The 18,114-nt window shown below is 45.6% G+C and overlaps 1 protein-coding gene across 2 annotated transcripts; it reads left to right on the top strand.

Annotated features, from left to right (window-relative positions):
- The first annotated feature begins 434 nt into the window (after positions 1-434).
- Positions 435-14,289, top strand: CIDEC (cell death inducing DFFA like effector c). Of its 2 annotated transcripts, none has more exons than XM_018576112.1 (6): positions 435-471; positions 6,672-6,749; positions 8,633-8,774; positions 10,738-10,887; positions 12,838-13,025; positions 14,067-14,289. In XM_018576112.1, the coding sequence occupies exons 2-6, from the start codon at positions 6,697-6,699 to the stop codon at positions 14,251-14,253; spliced, it is 720 nt and encodes a 239-aa protein (XP_018431614.1). In that variant the 5' UTR covers positions 435-471; positions 6,672-6,696; the 3' UTR covers positions 14,254-14,289. The 2 variants fall into 2 exon arrangements, with proteins under 2 accessions (XP_018431614.1, XP_018431613.1); XM_018576111.1 differs by lacking the exon at positions 435-471 and adding an exon at positions 6,147-6,203.
- Positions 14,290-18,114: the final 3,825 nt, after the last annotated feature.

Genomic DNA, 18,114 nt, shown 5'->3' on the forward strand with positions numbered 1-18,114 from the left:
GAAGCTGATTGGTTGCCATGAGCAACTGCTCCAGATTCTGCCTGCCCTAGTTCTTATGCATTCCACCCTCAAGTAAAAACACAAGGGGGGTAAGTATACACCTCTGTGGTATGTTGTGGTAACATGTTACATACGTATGTCATGGAGTGTATGTGTGTGTATATATTATTTTTTAAATATGTTTTTATTTTATTATTCAGAAGGCAATAAAACTTGGACTGTATTACAGGGATGGACTAATGAGTGGTGACCTCTCCTCCTGTTTATTGCCACACTCCTGGGGGCTGGGGCACGGTATTGTCATGACATGAGCTCAGTGGTAGCAGTTTGGGTGAAGGGGAGGGAATGTGACCCATCATAGACAAAAGACTGACCAACAGGCTGTGTATGTGGCAAGCCAGGTACTAGATCACTGCTGACAGCAGTCTGGAGGAGGACGCACTGCCGCCCGCAGGTCTCATCCCATCCTCTGTGAGTATCTCTGTCATTGTATCATATTATTATATACATTAGTAAAGTGCATGACGGGTATCTCCTGATGTGTTGTAGCTGGTGGTGATGGTACCTTTTAAGCCCATCTCCAAACTGCCCCATGCACTGCGAGGGTTAACTGCTTGTACATGCCTAGGGGGAGACATAAGGACCCAGCCGGCCATACATTATGCAAATTTTGGTCTGTTTTTTCAGGAACCATCTGTAATTTCGCACAGTGGGTGCCGCTGTCAGCGCCCTTTGGCCCGGCGGCATCCCTCAATCATCTGATTGGAAAATCTTTGAATGAACAGAGTCGGCGGCTTATCTGTTCAGGTATTCTGACAGCGGTCGCCATCAACATGCAGCGGGAGATTCCTCGATCGACACTCGTAAAGCGTCGGTGGAGGAATCTGTTCTGTATTCTTCGCTCAGCCCGCGGGTTGCAAGTTCTTATGCACGTTGATGCGATGTAATGCAAATTTTTTGTGTTTTCATGCTGCATGGGGTTGGTTTTTTTTTTTGGCCAATGACGAGCAATATCTGCTGTTGCCTAGGTTGCAGTACTATGTTGCTAGGGGGACCGTTTGCTGTGCACGCAAACATTCCTAAAACACTAGACGTGCGTTTTTCATGTGAACCGTTCAACTCTGTGAGGTCAAAAACGCACTGGGGGGGATTTATCAAAGCTGGAGTAGATCTGCATGGCAACCAATCAGCTTCTCTCTCTCATTTTCAAATCCCAACTGAGCAGACTGCAGAGAGATGCTGATTGGTTGCCCTGGGCAACTGCTCCAGATTCTAACTGCTCCAGTTTTGATAAATTCCCCTACTGTATAGCGGCCAAAAGAAACCCCTGCGCCTTTTTTTTTTCAAGGTGCACAGCAATGCAACGCTTAGGTGTGAATGAGCCCCATAGGAGATAATAGGTCTGTTCTTGTTGTGCTATTGCTGACGTGTGACAAATCACATAGGTGTGAATGGGGACTTAATGTTGGCTTAAACACTAAGGGGGGGGGGGATTTATCAAAACTAGAGCAGAGAGAATCTGGAGCGGTTGCCAAATGGGAAATAAATCCACAAGTGCCTTTGCCAACCCAGATATCACTTTGTAAATGTAATAGTGACATCATCATTGTGCTGTTCATAGCCTGAGCAGAGCTGTGGGAGGAGCCCAACAGGCCCCTATGGGCAACTACAGGGGGAAGGTGAACAAGATTTAAAAAAAAGCTTGATTTGCCTGCCTGGCCCCCCCCCCGCCTGCACCCACCGTTGTCAGAATACACAAACATTGACTGCTTGGAGCTGATTGGCCGCAGTCACTGCTCGGTGAAAATTTTTAGAACCGGCTCCTTCAACAAAAGTTGATGGAGAAATGGATTTATGTTAAAGGAAGGCCGACAGCTCGAATTTGCTGACTTGACAGAATTTGAGCCGTGCATAGGATGCTTCCTTGCAGCTATAACGTGCATGTAATTGTCTCCTCCCTATACAGTAGCGGTGTTGTCTGACACTGTGTTTGCCTTGTTTGCAAAGCGGAGGACAACCAATCCGCGCTCTCCATCAATCCAGGCTGAGCAGAGGCCGGCCGCTCCGTCATAAAAGGATTAGGAATGTTGTCTGTGGATTGTCCTCCTTCCACACAAAGAGTTCTAGATGAATAGGATGATAGAAACCTTCCAACATGTTCATTCATTTCATTGGACAGATCTCATATCGCAGGCTGGTGGTGGGATCGTGAAGTGACTCAGACGGTTTGGGGTCTTCAACAGGTGGAGGAAGGTTGGAAGGTGAGTGTTATTTATACTTTACAGCCGACCTTCCAGGTCACAGAGCTCTCTGCAGGAGACATGTGCAGGCTAAAAAAAACTGTTTAGTTTTGGATCGATTCAAAAATGTATTTATTTTTTTCGGGGGCGGGCGGATTTCAGATCCAAAATTCGATTTTAGTTCTTTATTCAGAATTTGGATCAATTTTTATTTTTGTTTTTCGGTTCAGATCAATTAAGATGGGGTCCTTTTTAATTAACAATTACTCGTTTGTAAATGTGGCTCTCTTCTGTTGCCCTTTAGGCGCGGTTCACACCTGGGCGTTTTGTAGCGCGTTCCTACGCTCTGCAAAACGCTCAAACACCGAAATCCCATTATTTCCTATGGGTATGGTTCACACCTGGGCGTATTACAGGCCGTATGAACGCGCTACAAAACGCCCTACGCCCAAAGAAGTACAGGAGCTTCTTTGGGGCGTATTTGCCACGCGTATCCATTGGGATACAGCCAGGTAGCCCTCGCGCGACAAACGCGCATATTCGATACGCCTAGGTGTGAACCCAGCCTTAGTCTGTTCTGTTTCCCCCTTTTTAGTCTGTTCTGTTTCCCCCTTTTTAGTCTGTTCTGTTTCCCCCTTTTTAGTCTGTTCTGTTTCCCCCTTTTTAGTCTGTTCTGTTTCCCCCTTTTTAGTCTGTTCTGTTTCCCCCTTTTTAGTCTGTTCTGTTTCCCCCTTTTTAGTCTGTTCTGTTTCCCCCTTTACCGGTACTGGTCAAAAAATGTGGATTAGTTGGAAATCAGATGCATCCGAATGTCCGAATTTAAAGAAATGTATTCGAACTTCAATTTAAAACTGCATCGCTGAGAAGATTTTCTGCCTGGACCCCCTTTCATGTCTTTCATGACGTGTATCTAACCGGGGCAATTTATTACTATGATATATTGCAGCCCGGCAGAACATTTGGGTGCATTAGTTTCCTTGTTCAGGTTTTCTTTTCCTTTAGTCACCTGATGATCCTGCCAATATCGCACTTCCTGTCTTAAGCTGCCCATACACCTTACAACCATCGCACGACTTTCGTTGTGCGATGGTTGTAAGGTAAATAAAATCTTGTACGCTCTGCCCATCTTGGACAGGCAGATCGTACTTGCGATCATCCCAAGCCCGCCCCGCTGAGGGGAGGGTTTCCCATGATTTCAATGCTGAGCGGGCAGTGTGCGCTTGCGCACACCGGCCCGTTCGGCATTTGTCTTCCGAGCACGCCACTAACCCGCCGACAATCGTACGATTTTCGGCAGGTTTTCCAACATGCTTGTAAGACAAAAGACGTGCGACCGTACAGTATAAACGTTGGCACGCCTTCCATACACCTGCCGGTTATCGTACGATCGCAGGATCACCCGTGATTATCATACGATAATCGGCAGGTGTATGGGCACCTTTAGGATGACAACACTTACTCATTGCACTGTACCAAATCTATGAAGGAACTACATTGTTACCCTAAAGCCGGGTATACACACTTCAGATTTTGTGTGGTTCTTGATCAATGTTTCTAAATGGCATCTCTGGATCAGCTGATCAAAGGAGCATGTCAGAAAATTGTCAGCTGAACAGAGCTAGCAGCCAATAAGCCGGCGGCCACTGTCGGGATACAAAAGAAACAGCAGGAGATTCCTCCAACGCTCGTAAGCTTTGATGGAGAAATCTTTTCCATTTTTTTTTCATTCAGTCACCAGGTTGAACGAAGAAAATAAAAGCATGTATACACGGCTTTGGATGGGAAGTGTTTGGACTACAGAATCTCCCCTCTCCTCATTTGCAAAACAAGGGTGTGTTCTGCAGTTCACAAAGATGAAATGGGCAGGACTGATAACATGGCTTGAGGTAACACCGCATAGTGGGCAGGAACGTACAAGCTCGCTTGGATTTCTGGCAGGATCAGCAAGTACTTTTTTGCACTTGCTGTCTGGGGTAATATCTTAAATTTTTGCACGTTTTTTAAACTTTAATTTTATTTTATACACTTTATACAAGCCCCCTATGTAATAGCAAAACGGCTGTGACCTTATGGAGACCCCGAATGTCACCTAGGGACCCCAAAGAAGCTGATGAAGCAGAAATCTGCCAAGATCCACGGCTGGTGTGCTACCGGTTTTTTAACAGCCGGTGATGGCCGTTTACATACAAGCAAACCGTCGGCTATAAAGCCACCCGATCGCTTGTACAGTCCCAGGGAGTGTGAGCCCCCCACCTCCACTGCCTATAATGGTCTCTGCTGGGAAGGGTACAGCAAGTCCGCTCACTTAGATCAGAGGCAGATCAGCAAGCGCACTTCCAGCAGCTGATCTCCCCTCCAATCACTAAACCCGGAAGCACCGCGTATAATACACGTCCCTTCCGGGTAATACAAGTCGCTTCCAGGTTCAGTGATTGGAGGGGAGATCAGCCGCTGATCTGCTTCTGATCTAAGTGAACGGACTCGCCGTGCTGTTCCTGGGCACACACGGGGGACAGCAGAGCCCGGGATAGGCAGTGGAGGGGCGCTCACATCCTGGCACCGTACAACCAATCAGCCTTTGAAATCACTACCGCAGCAGCTGGGACCTTGTTATAACTGCTTCAGGATTTATTTACATACGGCGGTCCTGATTCAGTTACATCAATCTAACAAAATGCTTTCAATTGTATATTTTACAGAGCAAAAGGGAGACAATTAGACAAGTTGATTGTTTACTTCATTAACCTACAATGGTTCTAAGTCTTTAACCCTTTGTTAGGATTGAAGTGTTCAAATCTAGTTTACAACTGACAATGAGATCTGCCAGCTGAGCACAGTACAGACCGGGGTAAGTATATTAACATACAGTTACTTCCCACAGCCCTCTCCTTAACATTACCAGGGGGGGGGGGCTAGGAAGCATTTCTGAGAACGTAAACAGCATTTAAAAATGCAAGCAGCAGTTTTTAAATATTTTTTTAAAGAAGAACTGAGGTGAGTGATTTTCATTCAACCTCATAGTTCGAGCCGACCTGTGACAATGAAACTGTACCAGTTTTACGAGTACTGGTACTTGCCGAGTACTTTCAAGTACGAGTACTGATACATTTTTGTTTATTGTCATGTGACAGTTTTTCTAAAACAATACAGACTAATGATTTCAGGACAGTGGTGGAGCGCCAGAGCCCGGTCCCAGCTGCAACCGCTGCAGCCCTGGTAGTTCTCATGAAAATGCCAAGTATCGGCACTGGTACTCGAAAAGTATCTGTGCATCCCTAGTTATAATGTCTGTTACCCTCCCAATTTTAGTGTCCTCAGCGAACACCGATACATGGCTATGTTTGTGTATGATACCTAGGTGACACGTATACGCCGTCCACAATCCTGCCAGCCGGTGCCTCTCACTCCATAAATTAACAATAGAACATGTTTCCTAATAGTATTGCAGGTCTTTACAAGTGTGATTTTTGATGCCCTCAGACAACTGGTCACCTCCATTGTTGCTTGAGTTTAATAAAGAAAAGACATGCTACTAAAATACACAACTTTGTATATTCTTCTGTGGTAGCAGTGGGCAGAAGAGGCAGACCCCAAATACATGTCCTTGTTCTTTACCCAACAAAGTTAACCTTTTGGACCGGAGTCCTTCTGTAACATTACATCATGTGATCTCTTTAAAGCTATCGCATGACGTTGCAGCCTGTCAGGTGACTAATAAACAGTCATAGCTCCCCTGTGAACCCTCACCAGAGCAGACGTTGTACTCTCTACATCTGCTTTGGGTGGAGTTGAAGTGACTCGGTGGAAGGGACTTTGCACACTCTGTGATGTAACCAATGATTCGATGGTACAAAGGTCATAAGAAAGGATATAAAACCTGATATTCCTGCTATTTACAATACACAAGCTTCCTGTGAACATCCCAGACTGTGATTTTCTATTATCTGATACAATGGCCAATGAGTAAGTATAGACAGAATTCACCCATTATTCACCCGTCTTCTTTTTGGGCAGCGTTTAGAAATCAAGGCTTTTATTATAAGGCCGTCAATGGATTTGAGTAAAGGGGGGACAATCCATACGTTGGTTTTATTCCAGAGGATCTGATCGATTGGGGAAAGGTCCAACCTGAGGTATCCTAAGGTATGAATCGGAGCCGCCTGCAGTTACCATTTTTAGCAATATCTTTTTGGAAACGGCTCATTTGTAACCAGTAGGAGTGAATGAAGCAACAAATGTAAAGACCTATAAAGATGTGAGACTTCAACTGGCCTTTAAACATTTTACAGTTAAGAAATGAAATTAAAATGACCCCAAAACCCTGACCGTTCCCTTGTAGTCTATGGCTAGCCTTACATGGTACGGTACTCTTGTGTTTTTTGTAACTGTACATGATCAGATATTTATATTGAATTCCATTTTCTCTTTCAGAGTGGAGACAATCGTTCTGACAAATATGGAATACGCCATGAAGTCTCTGAGTCTCCTCTCCCCCAGATCGCTTTCCAAGTAAGAATATGACATTTTCTGTTGTGTGTTGACAAGTCAAGTTTAATTATAAGTTTTGGGTTATTCAGTAAGGCAAAGAGCATTGTGCATGGCTCAGTGATCTATAGCTACCAATCAGAATACAGGTTTCCGTTATCAGTTTTCAGTTGCCATGGGTAACTGCACTTTATTATTACTGTTTTTACTGCATAGGCCTGCAGGTTTACCTGGAGGATAACTAGATGTATGGCCCTGAGTCTTACATTACCATCTAGGTAAAAACAATAGAAACCTTTTTACTTTCTGGTCTTCTCCCATGCTGCTCCCTTTCTCTGGAACTCCCTAACACATGCTGACAGGTATTCACCGACCTTCCCTCTTAAATCACTCCCTTAATACCCATCTGTCCAAGGAGGCATATAACCGGGATGTAAAAATCAATCGCTCACCTTGCCACAATGATACGTCTTCCTCTTGTTTTCTCTCATGCTTCTCCCTTTCTCTGGAACTCTCTTCCTTATGTGCAAAGAATTCACTAAACCTTCTGTAATCATTCCTTCAATGCTCATCTTTTCGAAGCAGTATATTCCTTGATACACAAGTCAAATACGCACATTTGACTTCACGCTTCTTGTTTTAGAATGTAAGCTGTTTTTCAGATGGTTCTCATTTTGTGTTTCCTATATTCGTGTATGTTAAATTATTATTATTATCTTTCTATGTCCTCACTCCTCACAGTGCTGAGGAAGATATTTTTGCTATATAAACCCTAACAATGCACTACCTCCCCTTCTTCTTTTTTTTTCTCTTCCTTTTCACCTGCTAAGTATACTGTTGAAAACATTTTATTATATCTGTTAGATACATGCAAAAAAAAAACCTGTTGATCCTGCCAATGAGCTCTCTAACTTTTTGTGATTTCTGCTTCTAAAACAGTTTGTTTCTTCTTCTTCTGCACTAAAATCTCGAACAGTGTTTTGAGCCCAGTTCACATTTGTGGACTACAGAACACCCCCCTTCTCATATGGAAATGATGATGGTAACACACTTACTGTCCTATGGTGTGGAGGAGCAGCGCTGTCACCCTAGTTGTGGGCTACAGAAAACCCTGTAAGTGTTCTTGAGGTGACCATGCTGCTCCTCCTTGCCATAGAACAGGAGGTGTTCTTACTGGTAGGATCACCAGATGGAAATCTTTTGTTCTTGGATATACTGGTATGCTATAAATTGTGAGGGGCTCGTTCACAGATCATGGTACATGCCATGGGTGAGGCTGTATGTCTCTTCCCTTTGGTTTACTTTGCTGGTCAGACAGCTCGATGTTTGGAAATTCACTGGCAATGTCTGAGATTCCTTCCTACCCTGACCAAAAGTCAAAATCCGTGTGCAATGAGGACAAAGGACAGACAAAGTTATGAAATATTCCCAGAAAGCTTGAACTGTCACAGACGCACATTGATGATAGGCAACTGAATTATGATGACGAAGTCCTTTTAGACCGAAACAATATATCTGATGATATTCTATATCTTCTTATATGTGCCGTGCTAGACTCTCGAGTAACAAGTGATGGAAGCTAATCTCGGGTCCAACAGAATACTTGGATCTGGTGGGTTTGTTGGGAGGTACCAGACAAAATATTCTTCCCAGATAACACTTTGGGGGGGAATTTATCAATTCTGGAGCAGTTGCCATGGCAACCAATCAGCTTCTCTCTTCAGTTTGTTCAGTTAAGGTTTGAAAATAAAAGTTGGATGCTGATTGGTTGCCGTGCACAGCTGCTCCCAGATTTTGTCTGCTCCGGTTTTGATCAATTCCCCTCATTAGCTTTTTGGGTCATTGATGCACATAAAGATTTTTCTGTATTTCCATGATGTAACTTTATTGTCATGATTCTTTTTTAGATGCGTCTCTGTCAGTGCTACTATGACTCAACAGTTCCTCTCTCGCCCGGCATCCAAGCCTCGGCCCTTCAGAGTCTGTAACTGGGACCGCAGCATCCGCAAGGGCATTGTAGCGGATAGTCTGGGAGATCTCCTGAACAAGGTGAGGAAATGGGTAGAATATTGGTTTTATGTAGGGATGCGCCGATACCAAGTACCGTACTCAGTACAAGTACCGATACTTTTCCAGCTCCAAGAGTAGACAAGAGAATAATTCAAAAGTTAGGAGGCAGCTGTCATGTGTAAGAAGCACACGGAGCTCCCGGGATTTGTACATCTCTGCTTTTAGGCCCCATTCACACTGAGCGGATTGCCGCGTTATTTCCACCGTGATATAGCGCATTTTTGCCACGCGATATCGCGAGAAGTCGCCGGCCGATGTTATTCAATGGAGCTGTTCTAATATACAGCTCCATGTTGGCTGTCACTTCAACAGGACCCTTTTTCCCGCGGATGTCGCGCAATTTTTCTATTTTTGAATGCAGCCCGACAGTGAAGGTCACGCTATCGCCGCTGGAACGTCGCCCCGAACAGTCGCGCTATCCCGGCCGTGCGGATCCGCTTGTAAGGTATGTCGCTTAGTGTGAATAGGGCCTTTAATGTATGATTTTGGTTTTTATTAATATAAATAAAGATGCACCGATACCAGTTTTGCGAGTACGAGTACTGATACTTCTCCAAGTACTCACAGATACGAGTACTGATACATTTGTGTTTATTGTCATGTGACAGTTTTTCTAAAACAATACAGACTAATGATTTCAGGACAGTGGTGAGGCGCCAGAGCCAGGTCCCAGCTGCAACCGCCGCAACCCTGGTAGTTCTCATGAAAGTGCCAAATATCGGCACTGGTACTCGAATAGTATCTGTGCATCCCTAGTGTTAACAAAAAGCGCTTTTCGCTCTAAATAAGAAGATCACATCATTTGAGAATTGGTCCACTTTAAATACACAGATTTCAAAAGGTTAATAACGTGTTCTGTCCTGTCAGAACTATTTTGTAACATTTTGATAGAATGGGTTATGATTAGAACTCGTATTTGTTTTTTTCACAGCTATCCAAGGCTCCATTGGAAAAATCTCCCCTCACTTCCTGTCTTGGTATCATTAGTTCTAGCAGAAAGGAAGTAAGGGAAAAGCTCCAACAGCAATAGAGACGGATGTAAACAAATGTTTTCTCTTTAGTGGAGTCGGAGAAAGCCAGAACCCCTGTCGGCTTCTTATTGCTCTCTATGTTCATATTGTAGATTTTTCCTCCTAGCTTGTTGTGACCAAGACAATAAGTGAGGGGCAATTTTCTCTAATGTAGCCCAGGGTAGCGTTCTGATACTTTCCCACTCCATCTTCAACCAGACGATATAAACATGACCAAAAACCTGTTGGGAAATGTATTGTAGATCAGTCTGTAGCAGAAACCGGTGTTCTATCAAAGATTGTGACTGGGTTGGAATGTGTGACCGGTCAAGTGGTCACACATTTTAACATAATCACACCCACTTTTTCGGCGGTGGAATATGTGACCGGCAAAAAGAGAAGTAGAGAATTGCGACACTTTCTCAGCTGTTCCAGGGCAGATCGGCATCGCAGATCATATGTGCAGGAGAACCGATCTGCCCTGGAACAGCTGATCGGTCTTGAAATGTCACTTCTATCCGACTTTGTGGAATGTGAGATCGCACTCACAAAGTCGGATAGAAGTGACATTTCGGGACCGATCAGCTGTTCCAGGGCAGATCGGTTCTCCTGCACATATGATCTGCGATGCTGATCTGCCCTGGAACAGCCGTAATTCTTCACCTTTTGCCGGTCACACATTCCACCGCCGGAAAAGTGGGCGTGATTAGGTTAAAATGTGTGTCCACGTCACCGGTCACACATTCTAACGCAGTCACCAACTTTGATAGAACACCGGACAACAATATAGAAGGCTATTATATAGGTGGAAATGATTGTGTATTCATACATATTTATGTTGTAATTGACTTCCAAGGTGTGTAGAGCCGTTTGAAATTCTGTAATATTTGTGATCATCCTCCATCATCTGTATCTATTCTCAATGCCCACAGACCCAGGATGCCCTGCTCACGAGTTATGCTATCACGCTGGTCCTGGAAGAAGATGGGACTGAAGTGGACACCGAGGACTTCTTCCAGTCCTTGGACAGTGGAGCTGTCTTTATGGCACTGGAAAAGGGACAGACATGGAAACCATCCCAGGTGAGCGCATAGGGGTTGTGTGTCCTGTGTACATACAGCGGCAGAGTGCCATATATGATATACCATAAAAACAGCTGGGAATTTATCAAAACTAGAGGAGGCAGAATCTGGAGCAGTCGCCCATGGCAACCAATCAGCTTCTCTCAAGTTTGTTCAGTTAAGATTTGAAAATGAGACAGAGAAGCTGATTGGTTGCCATGGGCGACGGCTCCAGATTCTGTCTCCTCCAGTTTTCATGATTGTACTTATGATAAAAGTGCCCACACAGGTTACATTCCAATTTATAATCTAGGTAAACGTCCAAAATAATCCAGTGTTTTATATTATTGCAGCATTGCTCCTTTCCATCATTATTTTTTTTAATTCTTTATTCGATTGCAATGTGCATTTAATCTTGCTAGCAAATTTGATTCTCCAGAAAGAGTCAGTTCCCTAGCCTAGTCCCCTCCTTCCTCGCACATCATAGCGCTCTCCTCTTCTTCTGACAATGTCTAATTACTCTCTGTACTGGCCCAGCTCCTCCGCCCCCTACCCTTACCTCCCTGCATAACCTTAAGGTGCCACTACACTGCACGATTCTCGTATGAGAATCGCGGGAAATCCCGCAATCGTACGATAATCATGCAGTGTATGGAAGGCGTGCGACTGTTTCTACGGTACGACAAAACAAACGACAAACGCACTCAACAATTTGTTACCAGTTGTACAGTAAGGTGCACACGAAATGGGCTTTGAACAGTAAAACAGTAGAAAGGCATCCTGACAAACCTGCACCCGATTTGATATCTTCTGCCCCCATGTGCTCCAAGATGGAGACTCTCATAGCTTAGAGTTAGGACCGCACTATAAGAGGTGCCTTGGCGCGGCAGTGCGGCTTACACATCCTCGGCTGAAGACGTGTATCCAAACCTCTGTCATTGTCCTTAGTGGTGAGACAAGTTGTTTTACATGCTGGTTTTGGGAGTGTGCCATGATGCCTTTCTACTGTACGGTCGCACGTCTTCCGTCGAACAAGCAGGCTGGAAAGCCCGCCCCTCATTGCAGTGATCGCAATGAGGGGCGGGCTTTCGCAAGTACGATCTGCCTGTCCAAGATGGGCAGATCGTACGTTTTTTTAAGTACTTTACAACCCTCGCAAGACAAAAGTCTTGCGAGGGTTGTAAAGTGTATGGCCACCTTTTTATATGCTGCTTTGGTGGGGGGCAAAGGGGAATACTATATATAGAGTGTCACTTGGGACAGCTCTGAGTCTGCTGGGGCTGCTGACATCACATCCAAGATGGCGGTTCCCTGCAGCAGTCTCGGGATCTTTGGATGTCTACACCGGGGAGGATTTCACAGGTAAATAACATGCGTAAAATGTGTTCTGCACATAAAAACTTATGGGAAGATATTTTTGTTGAAATGAATGGTCTGGTAAGGGTCATGGTCTTATTAACCACTCGGTGACCAACCAGCGTAGATCTGCGCTTTTCTGTACTTGGGCATCTATCTGTGCTTGCTATTTCTCTCATCAGCTGTAATGAAACCCTTCTGGCCAAAATCGCTCTCGTCAGAATGGCAGGAAATGCCCCCAGTTCATAATCCTTTAATCAAGTCTTTTGATTTCCATTGGTCCGTCAGTCATTTTTCTTTGTTCTGTTTATACGGCTCTTTTAAAAAAAAGTAACTCTGACAAAGAAGAACATTTAACAGAAAAGATATCCTGGAGCTCTACTTTAACTTTATTACTATGGGCAAAGCAGACTTTTTTTCTCTTCTCCTCCTACTCCTTGGTCAGTCCTAATATGCAATAAGCTGTATAGTGTTCCTATAGTTAGTATCATTTTTGTTACATGTTGCCTGCTTGGACAATAAGCTCCATTCACTAAGCTATGAAGTGTTTTATTCGCCATTAAGACTATTTCCAGCAGTGAGAGCCAATCTAATCCTTCCCTTCTTACCCAGCAGAAAGCCGGCTACCATATTACCTTGTCCAGTAAGCCTCAGAAGAAGATCGACGTGGCTCAGTTCAGCTTCGACCTCTACAAGAATCACCCGCAAGACTTCATAGGATGCATCAATGTCAAGGCCACATTCTATGGAACGTACAGCGTGTCCTATAACCTGCAGTGCTACAGTGCCAAGCGCGTGGTGAAGTGAGTATACACGCAGTATAACGTGTACAGATAAATGTGTACGGGGCCTATGGAAAATAGGATTTAAAGCTGAAATCTGGCTTGGGCAAAAAGCAGGTCTGGCTGCTATAGTCACCTGATCTCCAGTGCTGTCCCCCATGGACTTGCCTGCTCATTGATCCAGCCTTGCTCATCTTCTGGGTTGAAGGACACCCGTTGACATTCAGCTCACGTCTTGCGAGCCCAGGGCATCATGGCTCCCACTCCCTCACTGCAGATATGAGGCGTTCTTCCAGGATTGAGTGGCGCTCATGTAAGGAGCTGTTAGCCCAGCCTGGGTATTGATGTGCCCCCTAGGGAATGCATGTATATGGCAGGCTGGGCTTACAGGAAATGACCAGAATGACACCCAGTGCTGAACTGAGTCAAGGACATTGCTGGAGTGTGGAGAGGGTATATGAAGATTGGCAGTGGAGGGGGGTTGGCATAGCTCCAGTGAGCTGGGTCAGGAGACACGATGCTTTGGGTTTGCGGGACGGCACTGGACATTATTATTATACAGGATGTATATAGAGCCAACAGTTTGCGCAGCGCTTTACAATATAAGGAAGACATTACAATTCAAGACAAGATGGTAAGGAGGGCCCTGCCCGTGAGGACTTACAATCTAAAAGGGAGGGGCCAGTAATACATATAGAGGGAGCTGTGTGGGGATGAACTGTTTGAGAACGTGATGGTTCACTGGTTAGGTTGAGGTGGGACATTAGATGAGTATAACAAAATATCAGACCTCGGTATGTGTTCTCTCATGCTGGGGCCTGATATTTTGCTACTAATAACCTTGCAGAGCGATCTGTGTTCACACTGGAGGGAAGTGTTCCCATATTTCCCTTTCTGTGGAGGAAGTGAGAGGAAATCTTCCCAATGAGTATCCAGACCACAATAAAAACCTGACGGAGGTTCCTATCCCTTCTCCACCGGAGAAAATATATCATCATCTGCTTGCAAAGAGTGTTAAAATGCCACATTTTTCTAATAATATTTTATATTTCCCCCACACAGGGAGGCGCTACGTTGGACCCTCTTCACTATGCAGGCTACGGGTCACGTCCTCCTGGGTACATCGGGTTACATGCAGCAGCTGCTAGAACCCAACAATAAGCTGCAGCTGGAGGAGGAGAAGCCGGCCCCTGCTCTCAGAGACCTCATCCCTTTTTATCCTCGAAGGATGCTCCCAGCTTCACAATGAACAGCCTGACGCTGGACAATCTGTATACGCACACTGCCGCTGAGAATCACGAGGACCTGTCATTATGACTGAGAACTGTTCACTCCACAGCACATTGACTGATGAGCTATTCCTCATTCCTGCTTTTCATCCACAAATTCATTTTTAATAGAACATAATCACGCACTGTTATACAGGAACCACCACGGCATAGATACTGCGAATCCGGTGCTGTTCAGTGTCTTTTATAATGACCAGGGGACGGCGCTTGCTGTGGGCTGTGCAAAGCACCACAGCCAATCAAATTTCACATTGCAGAAAAAATACAGTCCCCATCTGCCAATCAGAAATCATCTTTTAGTATAGCCAATCCCCAGAGCTGGTCATGCACAGAAAGATTTCAATTGTCTGGTTCCACTACTGCAAGTGTGTAATAAGAACCGATCCTTTGACCGGCGCACATCGTATATAGATTTTGATATGAATGGTAGAATTGAGCTGGCCAATCAAAATGCATCTCTGTATGGCTGTCTCTACTCCATACTTCTGGATCCTTATCCCTTATCTGGGGACCATGTAAGGAACCTGTCAGGTTGGAAATATGGGAACTGCCTTCCCTTTGGTGACTTTGTTTTGAAACCGCAGGTTCCGGGGCTGTCATCTTTATCCTTCCTTCCTTCCTTGCTGAAGAGGAGAGGTGGTCATCTCCCAGTCTGCTTCATTGTATCCGGATCAGGCACGGGGTAATCACTATACCCGTGGACAATCCTTTCCTGGAACCTCGAACAACAGACTGATTTTCTTCTCTTAGCCAATTGCTATTACTTTTCTGTAAGCCTGACGGGTATCCGTCACCTCTCCTATTCTACTACACCAGGGGTAGGCAACCTCAGCACTCCCGCAGTGCTTACACTACACATCCCATCATGCTTCTGCCTTTGGGAGTCATGCCTGTGGCTGTTAGTCCACAACAGTTGGAGGGCTGAGGTCACCTACCCCTGTAACACACAATGGGTCACTGTCAGGCAACGTAAAACTAAAACCTTCTGGAATAAGCTTTTGGAAAATATGAAATGTTTGGCCTGGCAGATGCTGATCAGCGGCTGTCTGTGACCTATTGAGCCTTTCAGGTCTAGTACAACAACTAGCAAATGTCTAAATCTGGGGTAGCAAACCTCTGGCGCCTCCAGCTGTGGTGAAACTACAAATCCCATGATGCATCTCTCTGGGATTTATGCCTTTGGCTGTGAGAATCTTGCAATGCCTTATGGGATTTGTAGTTCCACCACAGCTGGAGGGCCGGAGGTTTGCTACCCCTGGTCTAAATGAACAGCTGAAATACAACCATGGGATAAAGATATATACACTCACATACACTATTGTACCTGCCAAAGGATTTGTTTTTTGGTTCAGCCAGTCTTGTGACCCGACACACCTCTGCCACACTGCACAGCCAGCAAGCCCCCTCAGCCACTCCCTGGGTGTCCTGCTCACTGGACAGAGCTGATGAGGCTGATTTTATTGTACATCAAGTAGGCTGGAGGTGAAATGTGGCAAGCAAAGCCGCAAAACATGACCAGGAAATGCCAGCAGCAGCAGCTGGGAGGCGTGAATCACAAAACTGGCCGACCACTTCTCTGGCAGGGAAACCTTTGCACGTTTGCACATATTTTGAACCTGCTTACCTCGAGTCCAGCACTATTCAAGTGTGAGCGATCAGAGAACACTGGAACTCTCCTTTCCACAAATTGGCACTGTTTAAACATTTTTAGGGCCCATTCACATTGTTGCGGAATGTTAACGTGCGTCGCGTCATCAACATGCCCATTGAAATGAGTGAGCCGCCTACGCACCTTGTGTCATTAACACGCCGCCTACGCACCTTGTTGTGCCGAAAATCGGAGGTGACCCTTTATCTCTAACACACCACCGTGTACGGAAGGGGCATTGTCCCGGTGTGCACATATATAATGAGCCCCAAAATTTGCACTTTTCACATATTAATATTCTGTTCTAGAGTCCGAGGAGGTGATCCAATGTAATCGTTGTCCTGTACCGGGCCGCCGGCCTAGATTCTGTACTGCAGTTCAGCAGATAGAGAGATAAGAATATAGAGATATAAATAATCTCAGCTGTAAACGGGACTTCCCGACACTTTCAGAGCAATGAAAACCAATTCCCAGCTTTGTCTGAGCTGCACCGACTGTTACTAGTTTGCTGATGTACTTCGTGTTGTATTTAAACTTGTTTTGATGTATATTATATATTTATTCGGATGTCATTCTATGAATTATCTTATTAAATCCTTTAGTACCTGTGATTTCTGTTATCTACACAATGGAACACATTGAGAGAAGCTCTACACATCCGCATGATCACACAGGAACGGCACGGGATCATAGGACCAGGAGTAGTTGCATAGTTAGTCAGGTTGAAAAAAGACACAAGTCCATCGAGTTCTACCTATAGAGAAGGTACGCTACTTAAAGGGATACTCCATCCTGGGCCTGCAGAGTTATCTCCCTTCAATGTTCCAGAAGCAATGGAAGACAGATATGTGAAAATCCTGCGTGATTCTAGGCCAGGGGTAGGCAACCTCGACAGTCCAGCTGTGGTGAAACTATACATCCCATGATGCCTCAGCCTCTGGGAGTCACGCCATTGGCTGTCAGTCTTGCAATGCCTCATGGGGCTTGTAGTTCTGCAAATGCTGGATTGCTGAGGATGCCTTCCCCTGCTCTAGTCTATATGTTTCCACTCATACTAAGGGCTCATTCACATGAGAGTGCACGTCCATGGGGCATGCAATGCCTATGCGGAGTCCTGCTCCCGGGAGGGACAAGCGCTCCATGTCATTGTGTGCAGCTGCCTGGAAGGGCACGGATGCATGTGGTTACACACAGACCCGAACATGCACACCCATACGGGACCATTTGGATGCAGACCATGTGCTTGCAACCGCGTGCAGCTGAGTCCTCCCATAGGGAGGTACAGGTGGCTGCACGCAATTACATGCAGCACGTGTCCCTCCTAGGAGGCCTGAGCAAAGATGGCTCCGTCCTTCTGGAGAGAAAAGCAGATGAAGGCATTGGCAAGGGGGAGTACTGAGGTTATAAATACTTGGAAGAGTTACACTGACACATTACTTATCATGCATGGACTTCACATGAAAAAATACAACAGGCCCCACCCACTACAGGCTGCCTGCAGAAAACTACAGGAGGGGGCGGAGACAAGACTAGTCGCCCTGCACAAGGAGAGAGAGGAGCAGTGACCGGTCTTTATTACAGGAGCACCTGTGGCTCCCTGGAAAGGGCAATACCCCAATATCAGCCGCCCACGTACCCCAATATCAGCCTGTGACTCCCAGGCAGTGGCAATATCCCAATATCAGCCCGAGCCTTTGGGGTTCAGCCGTGCATGAACCCTCAGTTCCCATTCACACCTTCGGTGAACATGGGCCCAACGCATGCCATGCGCGCGCTTTGACGCGTGTACAAGGAATGTGTAAAAAACGCACAGCAGGCTTGCGGTGTCATTATGTGTTAATGGCACCCCTAACACGGTCAAACAAATGCGCTTTTCCCCCTCCTTGAACACGCATCAAAACGTGCACACGCGTGGGGAAAAAACATGGGACGCTTGCAGCAGATTTTGCTACATATGCGATTTTCCCACATTCGTTGGGCCTGCTCCACCCATTGAAATCAATGAGGATGTGCGGCAAATAAGGGAAACAAACGTGCAGGAACATGTGACCACAAAGCGTGTTCCTGCTATGCAATGGTGTGAATGGGGACTTTCACACTATCGTGTAGCGGGAACGCGCGCCTCATTTTCCACGAGTCCATATTGATTGCAATGGGGCTCCACACGCGTGAA

The sequence above is a fragment of the Nanorana parkeri genome, unplaced genomic scaffold, assembly GCF_000935625.1.
Source record: "Nanorana parkeri isolate BGI_ZX_2015 unplaced genomic scaffold, ASM93562v1 scaffold56, whole genome shotgun sequence".
Classification (NCBI taxonomy): domain Eukaryota; kingdom Metazoa; phylum Chordata; class Amphibia; order Anura; family Dicroglossidae; genus Nanorana; species Nanorana parkeri.

Coding starts and splice junctions, on each gene's coding strand:
- CIDEC (XM_018576111.1), top strand. Junction 8,775..10,737: donor TGGGAGATCTCCTGAACAAG/GTGAGGAAATGG, acceptor CAATGCCCACAG/ACCCAGGATGCCCTGCTCAC. Junction 13,026..14,066: donor AGTGCCAAGCGCGTGGTGAA/GTGAGTATACAC, acceptor TCCCCCACACAG/GGAGGCGCTACGTTGGACCC.